This window comes from Watersipora subatra, chromosome 4 (assembly GCF_963576615.1).
Source record: "Watersipora subatra chromosome 4, tzWatSuba1.1, whole genome shotgun sequence".
NCBI lineage: Eukaryota > Metazoa > Bryozoa > Gymnolaemata > Cheilostomatida > Watersiporidae > Watersipora > Watersipora subatra.
Window position 1 is genome coordinate 38,834,075 of NC_088711.1, and position 15,243 is coordinate 38,849,317.

The 15,243-nt window shown below is 35.0% G+C and overlaps 2 protein-coding genes across 2 annotated transcripts; both read right to left on the reverse strand.

Moving 5' to 3' along the window:
- Positions 1–354: 354 nt before the first annotated feature.
- LOC137394232 (putative ankyrin repeat protein RBE_0921) lies at positions 355–4,860 on the reverse strand. Its single transcript, XM_068080953.1, has 4 exons — positions 4,818–4,860; positions 3,437–4,369; positions 2,338–2,419; positions 355–1,591 (listed from the first exon to the last, which is right to left on the reverse strand). Exons 1-4 carry the CDS (start codon positions 4,858–4,860, stop codon positions 1,150–1,152), a joined length of 1,500 nt encoding a protein of 499 aa, XP_067937054.1. The 3' UTR covers positions 355–1,149.
- Positions 4,861–8,079: 3,219 nt separating this feature from the next.
- On the reverse strand, positions 8,080–11,875 carry LOC137394233 (putative ankyrin repeat protein RBE_0921). The gene is made up of 3 exons (XM_068080954.1): positions 10,759–11,875; positions 9,671–9,752; positions 8,080–8,917 (listed from the first exon to the last, which is right to left on the reverse strand). The coding sequence occupies exons 1-3, from the start codon at positions 11,873–11,875 to the stop codon at positions 8,476–8,478; spliced, it is 1,641 nt and encodes a 546-aa protein (XP_067937055.1). The 3' UTR covers positions 8,080–8,475.
- Between the last annotated feature and the right edge of the window lie 3,368 nt (positions 11,876–15,243).

A 15,243-nucleotide genomic window follows, 5' to 3' on the forward strand; every position in this document is an offset into this window, starting at 1 on the left:
TTGTGTACTGAAACATCAATAAAATCACATGCGTGTAAGTACATATAGGTTGGCCAATAACCCGCTGGAACTATAAGTATTTCAGCTAAATGGTTGATTTACCAACCTATTCATAACTGCAATCTAAAAGTAACCTAAATATTAAGCTTAAGGCTAGCAATTCACAGATAAAAGGAACTACTTTGACAGTTGTTGATTTACAGCGTGATTAGTCTGTTCTGGGGAAGTATGCACATTACGGTGTAAATTAGTTTTCCTTTCTGTTCAGCTGTAAAGAGGATACATATTTGGGTGGTATAGCAAATAAGTATTGAATCAGGTTTTGAAAGTAGGAATAGGGGTTCTTACGCATAGATCCTTCTGATTGCATAATGTACATATAGCAACAGTTAAGTATTAACAATATGAATCGGATAGATTTCATGGGCCAAAAGGCGTAACAAGGTTTATGCAGTTCTATTTTAGACAAGTTCCTTTAAAATTATATCTTGGTACCTTTAGATCGCCAAATGCGTAAAGGCTCCTCAAGATATGTACATATTCACATGTATTTTCCTATTGGTTATAGATTCAATAAATGTTAATTTTCATTGTGATCTGTTAACCAGTATGGAAGCGAATAAAGTTGGAGTTTAGCTTATCTCTATATGCATTAAGCCAATCAGAGCTTAAATGCTATCACAAAATATTGCTATTCACCTTACCATTTATCAGAACAGAAATGTTTAAGATGATGAACACACACTTTATTTTACTACAATTTAAACAGTAATAAATGCTGGTTTTAATTCCGTGCTGCTTTCTATCAGTTCATATTAGATCATCAACATTCTTTGACAATGCTCCGACAGGTTTTCCCAAAATAAGGAGATATGCAGACAGTCAACTCAGCACAAGGTTTCCCTGACAACAACCCGTAAACTCCACCCTTACACTTCACCCCTACACTTCTCCCCTACATTCCACCCCTACACCACTCTACCCTTACACTCTACCTCTACACTCCACTCCTACACTGCATATATATATATAAATATATATTTATATATATATATATATATATATATATATATATATATATATATATATATATATATATATATATATATAGGTATATATATAGGTATATATATATGTGTATGTAAGAAACTAGACATCCGTGCTTTTTGCATCAACACAGAGTAATCTTTGTCTAGAGTCTCCCGGGCCAACCAGACTTTTTATGCTGGAACGCTCTTCATGAGTCTGTAAAGTGGACTGGTGTTCACTAGATGCATGCTCATCTTCATAGTGTAGAGACACACAGTCGCTTGGGCGTAGCTGGCGAAATGAAGATGCGCTGCCAAGTGTGTGGTCGAGCTCTGACTCCAAGTTCCATCTTTCATCATATACGGCTGCACTAGCTGATCTTTCGGTAAGTAAACACTTCTCTTCAGTCACTTTAAGCTCGTCTAACTGATGCTCGTTTGGCAAATTCGTTGCTTCAATTGAATCACTCCGTGTCAGAGAAAACCTCTTCAGAAAATCAAAGTAATCTTTTCTGCACGATATTCTTGGTTCAGACTCTTGAACTTGCTCATTGAATTCTTCACTGAATTATAAGAAAAGTTAGTAAGACAGGGTTAGTATAGACAATACATAAAATGGTAGGCTTATGGCGTAGTGTGTTATTACTATAGGCAGTACATAACAAGATAGGCTCAAGTTGTAGATGTTGTTACCATAGACAGTACATGACACGAGAGATTTACGTTTTAGCTGTTTTTGAGTAGACATTTGAGACCACAATAGATTATTTGATTGTTCCAAGACTCATAAATCAAGACAAGTCAAGTCAGGTCAAGACAAGTCCTCACAAGTTATGACTACATGCCATGCTTTACAGTGCTTACAGTAAGACAATATTTATACTTAGAGATAAAAAAGAGTTAGTATGACAGCATGGAAAAGCTCTGCCATTCATATAAATTATAAGCTATATAGGGAAACTCGATTAAACAGATCATTTCATGGCAGCAGTTGACCGCAAAAGTGAAACTGAGTAGACTAAAATTCAGGGGTAAAGAGAACGCAAACACAACTAACAAGCCTAGAAAGAACATTTGGGGGAATCTAGACTAAAACAGGTTCTTTATGAATACCTTTATTGATTGGCTGGTTTAATGATTATGAACATGACCTTTCAGGATAAAGAAAAATAATTAAAGCAGCTTTTTAGATACGCATTACAGAGAGTTTAATTCATAGATGTAACAGTTTTGCAGCATTCACAGCATTTTTGTAATTCACTTTAAAAGTTTTTGTCATAAGGTTATAGCCGTAATAATAATCATTTACCTCTCAGAATCGTCATCACTTGTTACAACAATGCTCGCTGATGAGGAGTCGTCTTCCACCAAGAATGGCTTTACATAATGCACTAAAATTTGATAAAAATTAAATAATGATTTTTATAGTATCCATGAAGAATACAAATATTGTTTATAATACAGTGCACCCTCAAGATACAATTTTGATCTATTCAATAGCTGGCATTGAATGGTGAAAAAATTGTATATATGGGTGTGGAAACCTTAAAAATTATATAATGGTAACATATCCTGGTAAAAATCGACACGGTTTTAAAATAATTAAAAACAAAATTGTATGTTAGCCGTAGTAACTATAGTTACTTACAATAACTTTATCGTATTTAGTGTACTTATTGGTTATGATCTGCATCAAATGTAAAGGTTGCAATGTGTTGTGTAATGCGTACAGTAGAAAATTTTTACCTTCAAAACAGAAGTTTGTATAATATAAAATTTGAATTTACTTTAAATGAGTTTAGCTTACTAAACATAAGTTTAATACTAGTTTTTACGATATTGTTTTCTATTTTACTGAGTTCCAACTTTTTATCACTAAAACTAAATCACCTATTAGTGTTTAGCTTCCCTTTAAATATAGTTTTAGCCGGTCTCATCGAAACCTTTTTCAACCTGATTCGGCAAGAAATCCCGAACGATTCTGTTTTCATATTAAAGTAGACTTGTGTTTGCAAGCTAAGAGCACTTGCATGACCCCCTGAATCCTTCTTTTTGAAAGAGTCGCAAGCCCAGTTTTGCTACTAGTTATAAGCAGAGACTACTACTGTTTTTTATAAGATTATTGGTGAACTGATAAAATTCAGTCAATGCTTATCTTTCAGGTGTTGTAAAATAATTTTTGGCTAATGACACTGCTGTGTCTTTGTTATTTTGACGAGCGTAATAAAGACACTGACTGCCAAATTTTAACTCCATCCAAAATTTTGTTGATTTCATATAGTGAAATAATATTTGTATGTCTGAGGTGAAAGAAATCACCATGTTCCCATTCATAGGGTAAACAAATCGTAGATCTGGTTAATTGTATTCTGAGAGTGCTCTGTACCTGACAGTAGGATGAGACTTACTATTAGAACTTGGTTGGCTCGCATTAATCATCTCCTGGTTAACAGCTTCTTCCACATTCGCAAGCATTTCTTTGTTGCCTCTAAAAGGCTGGAGCATCATGTTCAGAGAAACTTGACCTACTGACCCTACAATTGTGCTGATACCAAGGGTGTTGTTCACTCTGATTGCTTCCTGCAACGCAGTGTTTTTAGCCATATCTTCCATTTGTAAGAGTGTCACACGCTGACTAGAGGTTACCGCTTGAAGCATGGTTGCCAGCATTGATTTCTCTTTGTTGCTGTTGCCAATTCTTTCAGTTCGTGCTGCGTAGTGCAGAGCTGTTTGAGCTCTTTTATCGACAGCGTAAAGTAAGTCAAACCTCCATTTTTTTAGTTTGAGTCGTTTAAAGATGCACCTGATAAGGTCAACATCTGTGTTCTCGACAGCAACATGCAGCAATGTACATCCATAACTGTCAGAGACTTTTATTAACCGCTGACGGTTGATGCTACACTGTTCTTGTTTGATAATATGATTTAGAAGTTGAGAGTTACCTTTCATCGCTATAATATGCAAAATTGTGTTTCCATCTTTGTCTCTCCTAACCAACAACTCCACATATTTTTTAACATTTTTCGTTCCATCGTCAGCGCCATTATCAGACATTAGACTGAGGATGTACCTAAACATTTTAGTATCAGGAAACTGCAGAGCCTTTCGCAGCAGGCAGCAACCTTGGAAATGAGCAGTTAGGAGACAGTCTTTGCTGAGAGCAGGTGGGAGAGTGTCCAACAATGCCCTCACTAAGCTCTCATCTCTTTTGCCCACAGCTCGATGCAAAACAGTCTCACCTCTTTTCTTTGCAGTCTTCAGTAGAAGCAGTTTCTCCTCATCTTTTTTTAAACTATTTAAGATTATCTGAGTCACCACTTTGTTTCCCTGATCGACGGCTTCTTCAAGAAAGTTTATACCATTTCAATTATGCTTTAAATACTTTGAGAGCCATTTTTCTGCTAGAATAGTTTCTATAAAATTTTGCAGTTCAGCGCCGAAGTTCTTGTAGATGAGGATATGCAAAGGAGTATCGCGTAGTTTGTCCATTACGTTAAACAGTTCATTTGCCAGTAATACCGCCATGGCTTAAGCAATAATGAGATATATTCTTAAATGTTTTTGATTTTATGCAGGAGGAGTCACTAAAAGGGGAAAATAACTAGTTTTATTTTGATTAATTACCTAAATAAGTCATTAAATACAGTATATATGTGTGTAGGTTTGGCGTTCAGCCAGTGAGTCTTAAGGTAAAAATAACCAGTAGAACTTAAAGTAAGAATAGACATTGGACCTCAAGCTAAGAGTAAACAGTAGACCTTAAGTTAACAACAGCCAAGGCATCATAACCTGTGTAGCCAGTGTACTTAAGGTAAGAGTAGTCCGTAGGCATTGAACTAAGACTAACAATAACCGGTAGACTTTAAGCTAAGAATAGGCTTTAGACCATAAGTTACGAGTGGCCAGTGGCTCGTAAGGTGAGAACAGCCAGTGGACCTAAGTTAAAAACATCCAGTAAACCTTAAGGTGAGAATAGCCAGTATACCTTAGGCTAACAACAGATATTAGACCTTAAGCCAAGAGTATGTAGTAAAACTAAAGTTAACAATAGCCAATGGACCTGAAAGTAAGAATAGCCATTAGATCGTAAGGTAAAATACCCAGTAGACCTAAACCTAAAATGACGCTTTAACATTTGATATTTAATAAGTGTTCAACTTATCTTGTATCTTACAGCATTATCATATAAGTGGGTTACTGCATCATTACAATGTCATATAGTTTGGTGTTATTGTATTGAAACACCATATTGTACTGAAACATCAATAAAGTCACATGCGTGTATGTACATATAGGTAGGCCAATAACTCACTGAAACTATAAGTATTTCAGCTAAATGGTTGATTTACCAACCTATTCATAACTGCAATCTTGAAGTAACCTAAATATTAAGCTTTTGGCTAGCAATTCACAGATAAAAGGAACTACTTTGACAGTTGTTGATTTACAGCGTGATTAATCTGTTCTGGGGAAGTATGCACATTATGGTGTAAATTAGTTTTCCTTTCTGTTCAGCTGTAAAGAGGATACGTATTTGGGTGGTGTAGCAAATAAGTATTGAATCAGGTTTAGAAAGTAGGAATAGGTGTTCTTACGCATAGATCCTTCTGATTGCATAATGTACGTATAGCAACAGTTAAGTATTAACGATATGAATCGGATAGATTTCATGGGCAATAAGGCATAACAAGGTTTATGCAGTTCTATTTTAGACAAGTTCCTTTAAAATTATATCATGGTACCTTTACATGGCCAAATGCGTAAAGGCTCCTCAAGATATGTACATATTCATTGAAATACAACGTTTAGGTTTATTCATGATATGTGCATCTACATTGGTAGATGGCTTAAAGGTTTCTCATGATATGTACATATCTAAATGTACATCCGTGTATGACTAAAAGTATTCTCACTATATGTACTTCTATAATTATGTCAACACGAATAATTACTTGAACCCTGAGTGTGATTACATTCTGTTTCTCAAACTAAATTGTCTGATAAGGTAAAGAACCAAAAGCTATAAGGCTTTAGCTTTTCTTCTGTGTCCCAGACACTCCAGGTGCTGCAGGTGTACCAGCGCCCAGCTCTTTCCAAGTTTTATGGCTTAACAGTTATTTGAGGAAAGCTATAATTACGGATATATTTTGAACAAGGAAACTTTCTGGTTAACACTTGTTACTACCTCTAACATAACCATAAATTTTACACTTGTTGTTAACCTCAGTGCTTTAATGGGATTATTAAGTTATTCATGATGGTAAGTAGAAATACATGTATTTTCCCATTGGTTATATATTTAATCAATGTTAATTTTCATTGTGATCCGTTAGCCAGTTTAAGAGTAAATAGTATACCTTAAGTTAACAACAGCCAAGGCTTCATAACCTGTGTAGCCAGTGTACTTAAGGTAAAAGTAGTATCAATATAATATTCTGTGTGTAAGTGCATATACATGTGGGTGGGCCCATAACACACTGATACATCAATATAATCACTGTGTATATTTACATATAGGTAAGACTATAACAACCTGAAACATGTATATAATAAACTGTGTGTAAGTAAATATAGGTAGGCCCAAAAGAATACTGAAACATCAATAAAATCACATGTGTGTAAGTACATATAGGTAGGTAAATAACGCATAGAAACCTCTGTATAAAAACTTGTGTGTAAATACATACTTGTTGGCAGATAACATACTAAAACATTAATACAATCACATATGTGTAGGACATATATATGGGCTCACAACACACTGAACCACCAATACAATCACTTTTGTGTATGTACATATACATGTAGGTAAGCCCATTAAACACCAAAAGATTGACTGTATATAACCACCTATGTGTAAGTACATATAGGTAGGCCAATAACACTCTGAAACTAAGTATTTTATCTAAATGGTTGACTCGCCAACCTGTTCATAACTGCAATCTAGAAGTAACCTTAATATTAAGCTTTTGCCTAGCATTTCACAGATAAAAGGAACTACTTTGACAGTTGTTGATTTACAGCATGATTAATCTGTCCTGGGGAAGTATGCATATTACGGTGTAAATTATTTTTCCCTTCTGTTCAGCTGTAAAAAGGATACATATATTGGCGGTAAGGCGAAGAAGTATAAAATCAGGTTTAGAAAGTAGGAATAGGGGTTTTTATGCATGGATCCTTCTGATTGCATAATGTACGTATAGCAACAGTTAAGTATTAACGATATGAATCAGATAGATTTCATGGGCAATAAGGCATAACAAGGTTTATGCAGTCCTATTTTAAACAAGTTCCTTTAAAATTATATCATGGTACCTTTACATCACCAAATGCGTAAAGGCTCCTCAAGATATGTACATATTCATTAATATACAAAGTTTAGGTTTGTTCATGATATGTGCATCTACATTGGTGGATGGCTTAAAGGTTTTTCATGATATGTACATACCTACATGCACATCCGTGTATGACTAAATGTATTCTCACTATATGTACATCTATAATTATGTCAATAAGAATAATTACTTGAACCCTGAGTGTGATTACATTCTATTTTTCAAACTAAACTGTCTGATAAGGTAAAGAACCAAGAGCTATAAGGCTTTAGCTTTTCTTCTGTGTCCCAGACACTCCAGGTGCTGCAGGTGTACCAGCGCCCAGCTCTTCCCAAGTTTTACGGCTTAACAGTTATTTGAGGAAAGCTATCATTAAGGATATATTTTGAACAAGGAAACTTTCTGGTTAATGCTTGTTAAGCTCTAAAAACCATAATTTTTACCCTTGTTGCTAACCTCAGTGCCTTAATGGAATTATTAAGTTATTCATGATGGTAAGCAGAAACACATGTATTTTCCCATTGGTTATAGATTCAATAAACGTTAATATTCATTGTGATCCGTTAGTCAGTTTGGAAGCGAAGAAAGTTGGAGTTTAGTTTATCTCTATATGCATTAAGCCAATCAGAGCTTAAATGCTATCACAAAATATTGCTATTCACCTTACCATTAATCAGAACAGAAATGTTTAAGATGATGAACACACACTCTATTTTACTACAATTTAAACAGTAATAAATGCTGGTTTTAATTCCTTGCTGCTTTCTATCAGTTCATATTAGATAATCAACATTCTTTCACAATGCTCCAACAGGTTTTCCAAAAACAAAGAAATATGCAGATAGTCAACTCAGCACAGGGTTTCCCTAACAACAACCCGTACACTCCACCTTTACACTTCACCCCTACACTTCTCCCCTACATTCCACCCCTACACCACTCCACCCCTACACTCTACCTCTACACTCCACTCCTACACTGCATATATATATATATACATATATATACATGTATATATATATATGTATATATATATACATATATATATATATATATATCTATATATATATATATTTATATATATTTATATATATATAGGTATATGTAAGAAACTAGACATCAGTGCTTTTTGAATCAACACGGAGTAATCTTTGTCTAGAGTCTCTCGGGCCAACCAGATTTTTTATGCTGGAAAGCTCTTCATGAGTCTGTAAAGTGGACTGGTGTTCACTAGATGCATGCTCATCTTCATAGTGTAGAGACATACAGTCGTTTGGGCGTAGCTGGCGAAATGAAGATGTGCTGCCAAGTGTGTGGTCGAGCTCTGACTCCAAGTTCCATCTTTCATCATATACGGCTGCACTAGCTGATCTTTCGGTAAGTAAACACTTCTCTTCAGTTACTTTAAGCTCGTCTAACTGATGCTCATTTGGCAAATTCCTCGTTTCAATTGAATCACTCCGTGTCAGAGAAAACTTCTTCAGAAAATCAAAGTAATCTTTTCTGCACGATATTCTTGGTTCCGACTCTTGAACTTTCTCATCGAATTCTTCACTGAATTATAAGGAAAGTTAGTAAGACAGGGTTAGTATAGATAATACATAAAATGGTAGGCTTATGGCGTAGTGTGTTATTACTATAGGCAGTACATAACAAGATTGGTTCAAGTTGTAGATGTTGTTACCATAGACAGTACATGACACGATAGATTTACATTTTAGCTGTTTTTGAGTAGACATTTGATAACACGATAGACTATTTGATTGTTCCAAAACTGATAAGTCAAGACAAGTCAAGTCAGGTCAAGACAAGTCCTGATAATTTATGACTACATGCCATGCTTTACAGTGCTCACAGTAAGATAATATTTATACTTAGAGATGAAAAAGAGTTAGTATGACAGCATGGAAAAGCTCTGCCATTCATATAAATTATAAGCTATGTAGGAAGATTCGATTAGACAGATCATTCATTTCATGGCAGATGTTGACCGCAAAAGTGTAACTAAGTAGACTAAAGTTCAAGGATAAAGAGAAGGCAATCACAAAAAAACAAGCCTAGAAAGAACATTTGGGTGAATCTAGACTAAAACAGGTTCTTTATGAATACCTTTATTGATTGGCTGGTTTAATGATTATGAACATGACCTTTCAGGATAAAGAAAAATAATTAGAGCAGCTTTCTAGATACCCATTACAGAGAGTTTAATCCATAGATGTAACAGTTTTGAAGCATTCACAGCATTTTTGTAATTCACTTTAAAATTTTTGTGCCATAAGGTTATAGCCGTAATAATAATCATTTTACCTCTCAGAATCGTCATCACTTGTTACGACAATGCTCGCTGATGAGGAGTCGTCTTCCACCAAGAATGGCTTTACATAATGCACTAAAATTTAATAAAAGTTAAATAATGATTTTCATAGTATCCATGAAGAATAGAAATGTTGTTTATAAGACAGTGCACCCTCAGGATACAATTTTGATCTATTCAATAGCTGGCATTGAATGGTGAAAAAATTGTATATATGGGTGTAGAAACCATAAAAATTATATAATGCAAACATATCCTGGTAAAAATCGACACGGTTTTAAAATAATCAAAAACAAAATTGTATGTTAGCCGTAGTAACTATAATTACTTTCAATAACTTTATCGTATTTAGTGTATGCATTGGTTATGATCTGCATTAAATGTAAAGGTTGCAATGTGTTGTGTAATGCATAGTTTTTACCTTCAAGACAGAAGTATGTATAACATAAAATTTGAATTTAATTCAAATAAGTTTAGCTTACTAAACATAAACTTAAGATTAATTTTATGACATCTTTTTTTATTTTACTGAGTTCCAAATTTTTATCACTAAAACTTAATCACCTACTAGTTTTTGGCTTTCTTTTATATATAGCTTTAGCCGGTCTCATCGAAACCTTTTTCAACCTGATTCGGCAAGAAATCTCAAACGATTCTGTTTTCGTATTAAAGTATACTTGTGTTTGCAAGCTAAGAGCACTTGTATGACCACTGAATCCTTCTTTTTGAAAGAGTCGCAAGCCCAATTTTGCTACTAGTTATAAGCAGAAAATACTACTGTTTTACATAAGATTATTGGTGAACTGATAAAATTCGGTCAATGTTTCTCTTTCAAGTGTTGTAAAATAATTTTTGGCTACTGACACTGCAGTGTCTTTGTTATTTTGATGGGCGTAATAAGGACACTGACTGCCAAATTTTAACTCCATCCAAAATATTGTTGATTTCATATAGTAAAATAAAATGTGTATTTCTGAGGTGAAAGAAATCACCATGTTCCCATTCGTAGGGTAAACAAATCGTAGATTTGGTTAATTGTATTCTGAAAGTGCACTGTACTTGACAGTAGGATGAGACTTACCATTAGAACTTGGTTGACTCGCATTAATCATCTCCTGATTAACAGCTTCTTCCACATTCGCAAGCATTTCTTTGTTGCCTCTAAAAGGCTGGAGCATCATGTTCAGAGAAATTTGACCTACTGACCCTACAATTGTGCTGATACCAAGGGTGTTGTTCACTCTGATTGCTTCCTGCAACGCAGTGTTTTTAGCCATATCTTCCATTTGTAAGAGTGTCACACGCTGACTAGAGGTTACCGCTTGAAGCATGGTTGCCAGCATTGATTTCTCTTTGTTGCTGTTGCCGATTCTTTCAGTTCGTGCTGCGTAGTGCAGAGCTGTTTGAGCTCTTTTATCGACAGCGTAAAGTAAGTCAAACCTCCATTTTTTTAGTTTGAGTCGTTTAAAGATGCACCTGATTAGTTCAACATCTGTGTTTTCAACAGCAACATGCAGCAATGTACATCCATAACTGTCAGAGACTTTTATTAACCGCTGACGGTTGATGCTACACTGTTCTTGTCTGATAACATGATTTAGAAGTTGAGAGTTACCTTTCATCGCTATAATATGCAAAATTGTGTTTCCATCTTTGTCTCTCCTAACCAACAACTCCACATATTTTTTAACTTTTTTCTTTCCATCGTCGGCGCCATTATCAGACATTAGACTGAGGATGTACCTAAACATTCTAGTATCAGGAAACTGCAGAGCCTTTCGCAGCAGGCAGCAACCTTGGAAATGAGCAGTTAGGAGACAGTCTTTGCTGAGAGCAGGTGGGAGAGTGTCCAACAATGCCTTCACTAAGCTCTCATCTCTTTTGCCCACAGCTCGATGCAAAACAGTCTCACCTCTTTTCTTTGCAGTCTTCAGTAGAAGCAGTTTCTCCTCATCTTTTTTTAAACTATTTAAGATTATCTGAATCATCACTCTGTTTCCCTGATCGACAGCTTCTTCAAGAGAGTTTATACCATTTCGATTACACTTTAGATACTTTGAGAGCCGTTTTTCTGCTGGAATAGTTTCTACAAAATTTTGCAGTTCAGCGCCGAAGTTCTTGTAGATGAGGATATGCAAAGTCGTATCGCGCAGTTCACCCATTATTTTAGAAAGTTCATTTGCCAGTAATACCGCCATGGCTTAAGCAATAATGTGATATATTCTTTAATGCTTTTGATTTTATGCAGGAGGAGTCACTAAAAGGGGAAAATAACTAGTTTTATTTTGATTAATTACCTAAATAAGTCATTAAATACAGTATATATGTGTGTAGGTTTGGCGTTCAGCCAGTGAGTCTTATGGTAAACATAGCCAGTAAAGCTTAAAGTAAGAGTAGACATTGGACCTTAAGCTAAGAGTAAATAGTATACCTTAAGTTAACAACAGCCAAGGCTTCATAACCTGTGTAGCCAGTGTACTTAAGGTAAAAGTAGTATCAATATAATATTCTGTGTGTAAGTGCATATACATGTGGGTGGGCCCATAACACACTGATACATCAATATAATCACCTGTGTATATTTACATATAGGTAAGACTATAACAACCTGAAACATGTATATAATAAACTGTGTGTAAGTAAATATAGGTAGGCCCAAAAGAATATTGAAACATCAATAAAATCACATGTGTGGAAGTACATATAGGTAGGTAAATAACGCATAGAAACCTCTGTATAAAAACTTGTGTGTAAATACATACTTGTTGGCAGATAACATACTAAAACATTAATACAATCACATATGTGTAGGACATATATATGGGCTCACAACACACTGAACCACCAATACAATCACTTTTGTGTATGTACATATACATGTAGGTAAGCCCATTAAACACTAAAAGATCGACTGTATATAACCACCTATGTGTAAGTACATATAGGTAGGCCAATAACACTCTGAAACTAAGTATTTCATCTAAATGGTTGACTCGCCAACCTGTTCATAACTGCAATCTTGAAGTAACCTAAATATTAAGCTTTTGCCTAGCATTTCACAGATAAAAGGAACTACTTTGACAGTTGTTGATTTACAGCATGATTAATCTGTCCTGGGGAAGTATGCATATTACGGTGTAAATTATTTTTCCCTTCTGTTCAGCTGTAAAGAGGATACATATATTGGCAGTAAGGCGAAGAAGTATAAAATCAGGTTTAGAAAGTAGGAATAGGGGTTTTTATGCATGGATCCTTCTGATTGCATAATGTACGTGTAGCAACAGTTAAGTATTAACGATATGAATCGGATAGATTTCATGGGCAATAAGGCATAACAAGGTTTATGCAGTCCTATTTTAAACAAGTTCCTTTAAAATTATATCATGGTACCTTTACATCACCAAATGCGTAAAGGCTCCTCAAGATATGTACATATTCATTAATATACAAAGTTTAGGTTTGTTCATGATATGTGCATCTACATTGGTAGATGGCTTAAAGGTTTTTCATGATATGTACATACCTACATGCACATCCGTGTATGACTAAATGTATTCTCACTATATGTACATCTATAATTATGTCAATAAGAATAATTACTTGAACCCTGAGTGTGATTACATTCTATTTCTCAAACTAAACTGTCTGATAAGGTAAAGAACCAAGAGCTATAAGACTTTAGCTTTTCTTCTGTGTCCCAGACACTCCAGGTGCTGCAGGTGTACCAGCGCCCAGCTCTTTCCAAGTTTTACGGCTTAACAGTTATTTGAGGAAAGTTATCATTAAGGATATATTTTGAACAAGGAAACTTTCTGGTTAATGCTTGTTACTAGCTCTAAAAACCATAATTTTTACCCTCGTTGCTAACCTCGGTGCTTTAATAGAATTATTAAGTTATTCATGATGGTAAGCAGAAACACATGTATTTCCCCATTGGTTATAGATTCAATAAACGTTAATATTCATTGTGATCCGTTAGTCAGTTTGGAAGCGAAGAAAGTTGGAGTTTAGTTTATCTCTATATGCATTAAGCCAATCAGAGCTTAAATGCGATCACAAAATATTGCTATTCACCTTACCATTAATCAGAACAAAAATGTTTAAGATGATGAACACACACTCTATTTTACTACAATTTAAACAGTAACAATTGCTGGTTTAATTCTTTGCTGCTTTCTTTCAGTTTATATTAGTTTATCAATATTCTTTGACAATGCTCCAACAGTTTTTCCAAAGATAAGGAAATATGCAGACATTCAACTCCGCGTAGGGTTTCCCTGACAACAACCCCTACACTCCACTCCTACACCCCACCCCTTCACACTGCTTTTCACAAATCGCTCCCTGCTCATTATGGGCTTAAACATCATTTGCTACAATCCTATGACACACCATTCGCTACAATCCTACTACACACCATTTGCTACAACCCTACTTCACACCATTTGCTACAACCCTATTACACACCAAGTCTTCCACTTCAACCTTCTGGTGTACCATCTACTTCACCAGCTATGCAATGCCACTCTATCACTCCACAAACAAGCAAACCACTTCCAATGACTAACAATCAGATTGCTATGGCCAAGACAGCAAAGATGAAATAAGTTTTGCATTTTGCTGAGTTTTTATGATCAGCAAGTTTTCGGTATTAAGAGAAATTGAAAAAGGCAGGCGGAAATGTTATAGACAAGATGAATTTTACCTTAATTGCTTTGGGAATAAATCAGTCATGAAATACTCAGCATATCCCTGCCATCTCCTATACCTGACATTTCATGTCATATGTTTATCTGTGGCCATTTTATGGTGATTACCTCCAACACACCGGACAATACCTAGTTTGTTGTGACAAATTCTCACAAAAAATAATCAGCCATAAACGGAAGTTCAGTAAGCTATAGTGGCCTATCTAGCTGTACTGACGTATTGCAAAGACTACTAGATCTCATGTTTGCTTTTTAATATTTGTCGGTAGGATGACCACGGGACATGTAAACTAACTAACATTTTCGTTGCAACTTTTCTTGGTAATACTAAAAGCAATAGTAGTAGTAATAGTAATACTCATAGTATAGCAGTATTGATGTTAATAGTCATAGTAGTACTGATATTTTTAGTCATAGTAGTACTGATGCTGATAGGCATAGTAGCTGAAAAATTGTATATATACAATTTTTCAGCTTCTGAAGTAGAACATGATGAAGTTTTCACCTCACAGTATGAACATTCTTTCACGGTACGAATTCAACAAATCTTTTGCTTCAGTTCTATTTTGTCAGTTGGTATGCTTATTACGTCTGTCAAAATAACAAAGACGCTAAAATTCTGCTCGCCAAGAATATTTCCACAATGCCTAAAATAGGCACAATGACCGATTTCTCTCAGTTCAACTTTTCTCCTGGGTGAAACAGTAATACTTTTTCTTTAGATTCGGTAGCAAATTTGGAGTTGCCATTTCTTCAAAAGGTAATTGGTCAGACAACTTATCTTTAACCTGCTAACAAAAATTACTTCATCACAAAAACTACATCGTTTGGGTTTTCTTGCTAAATTAATTTTAAAA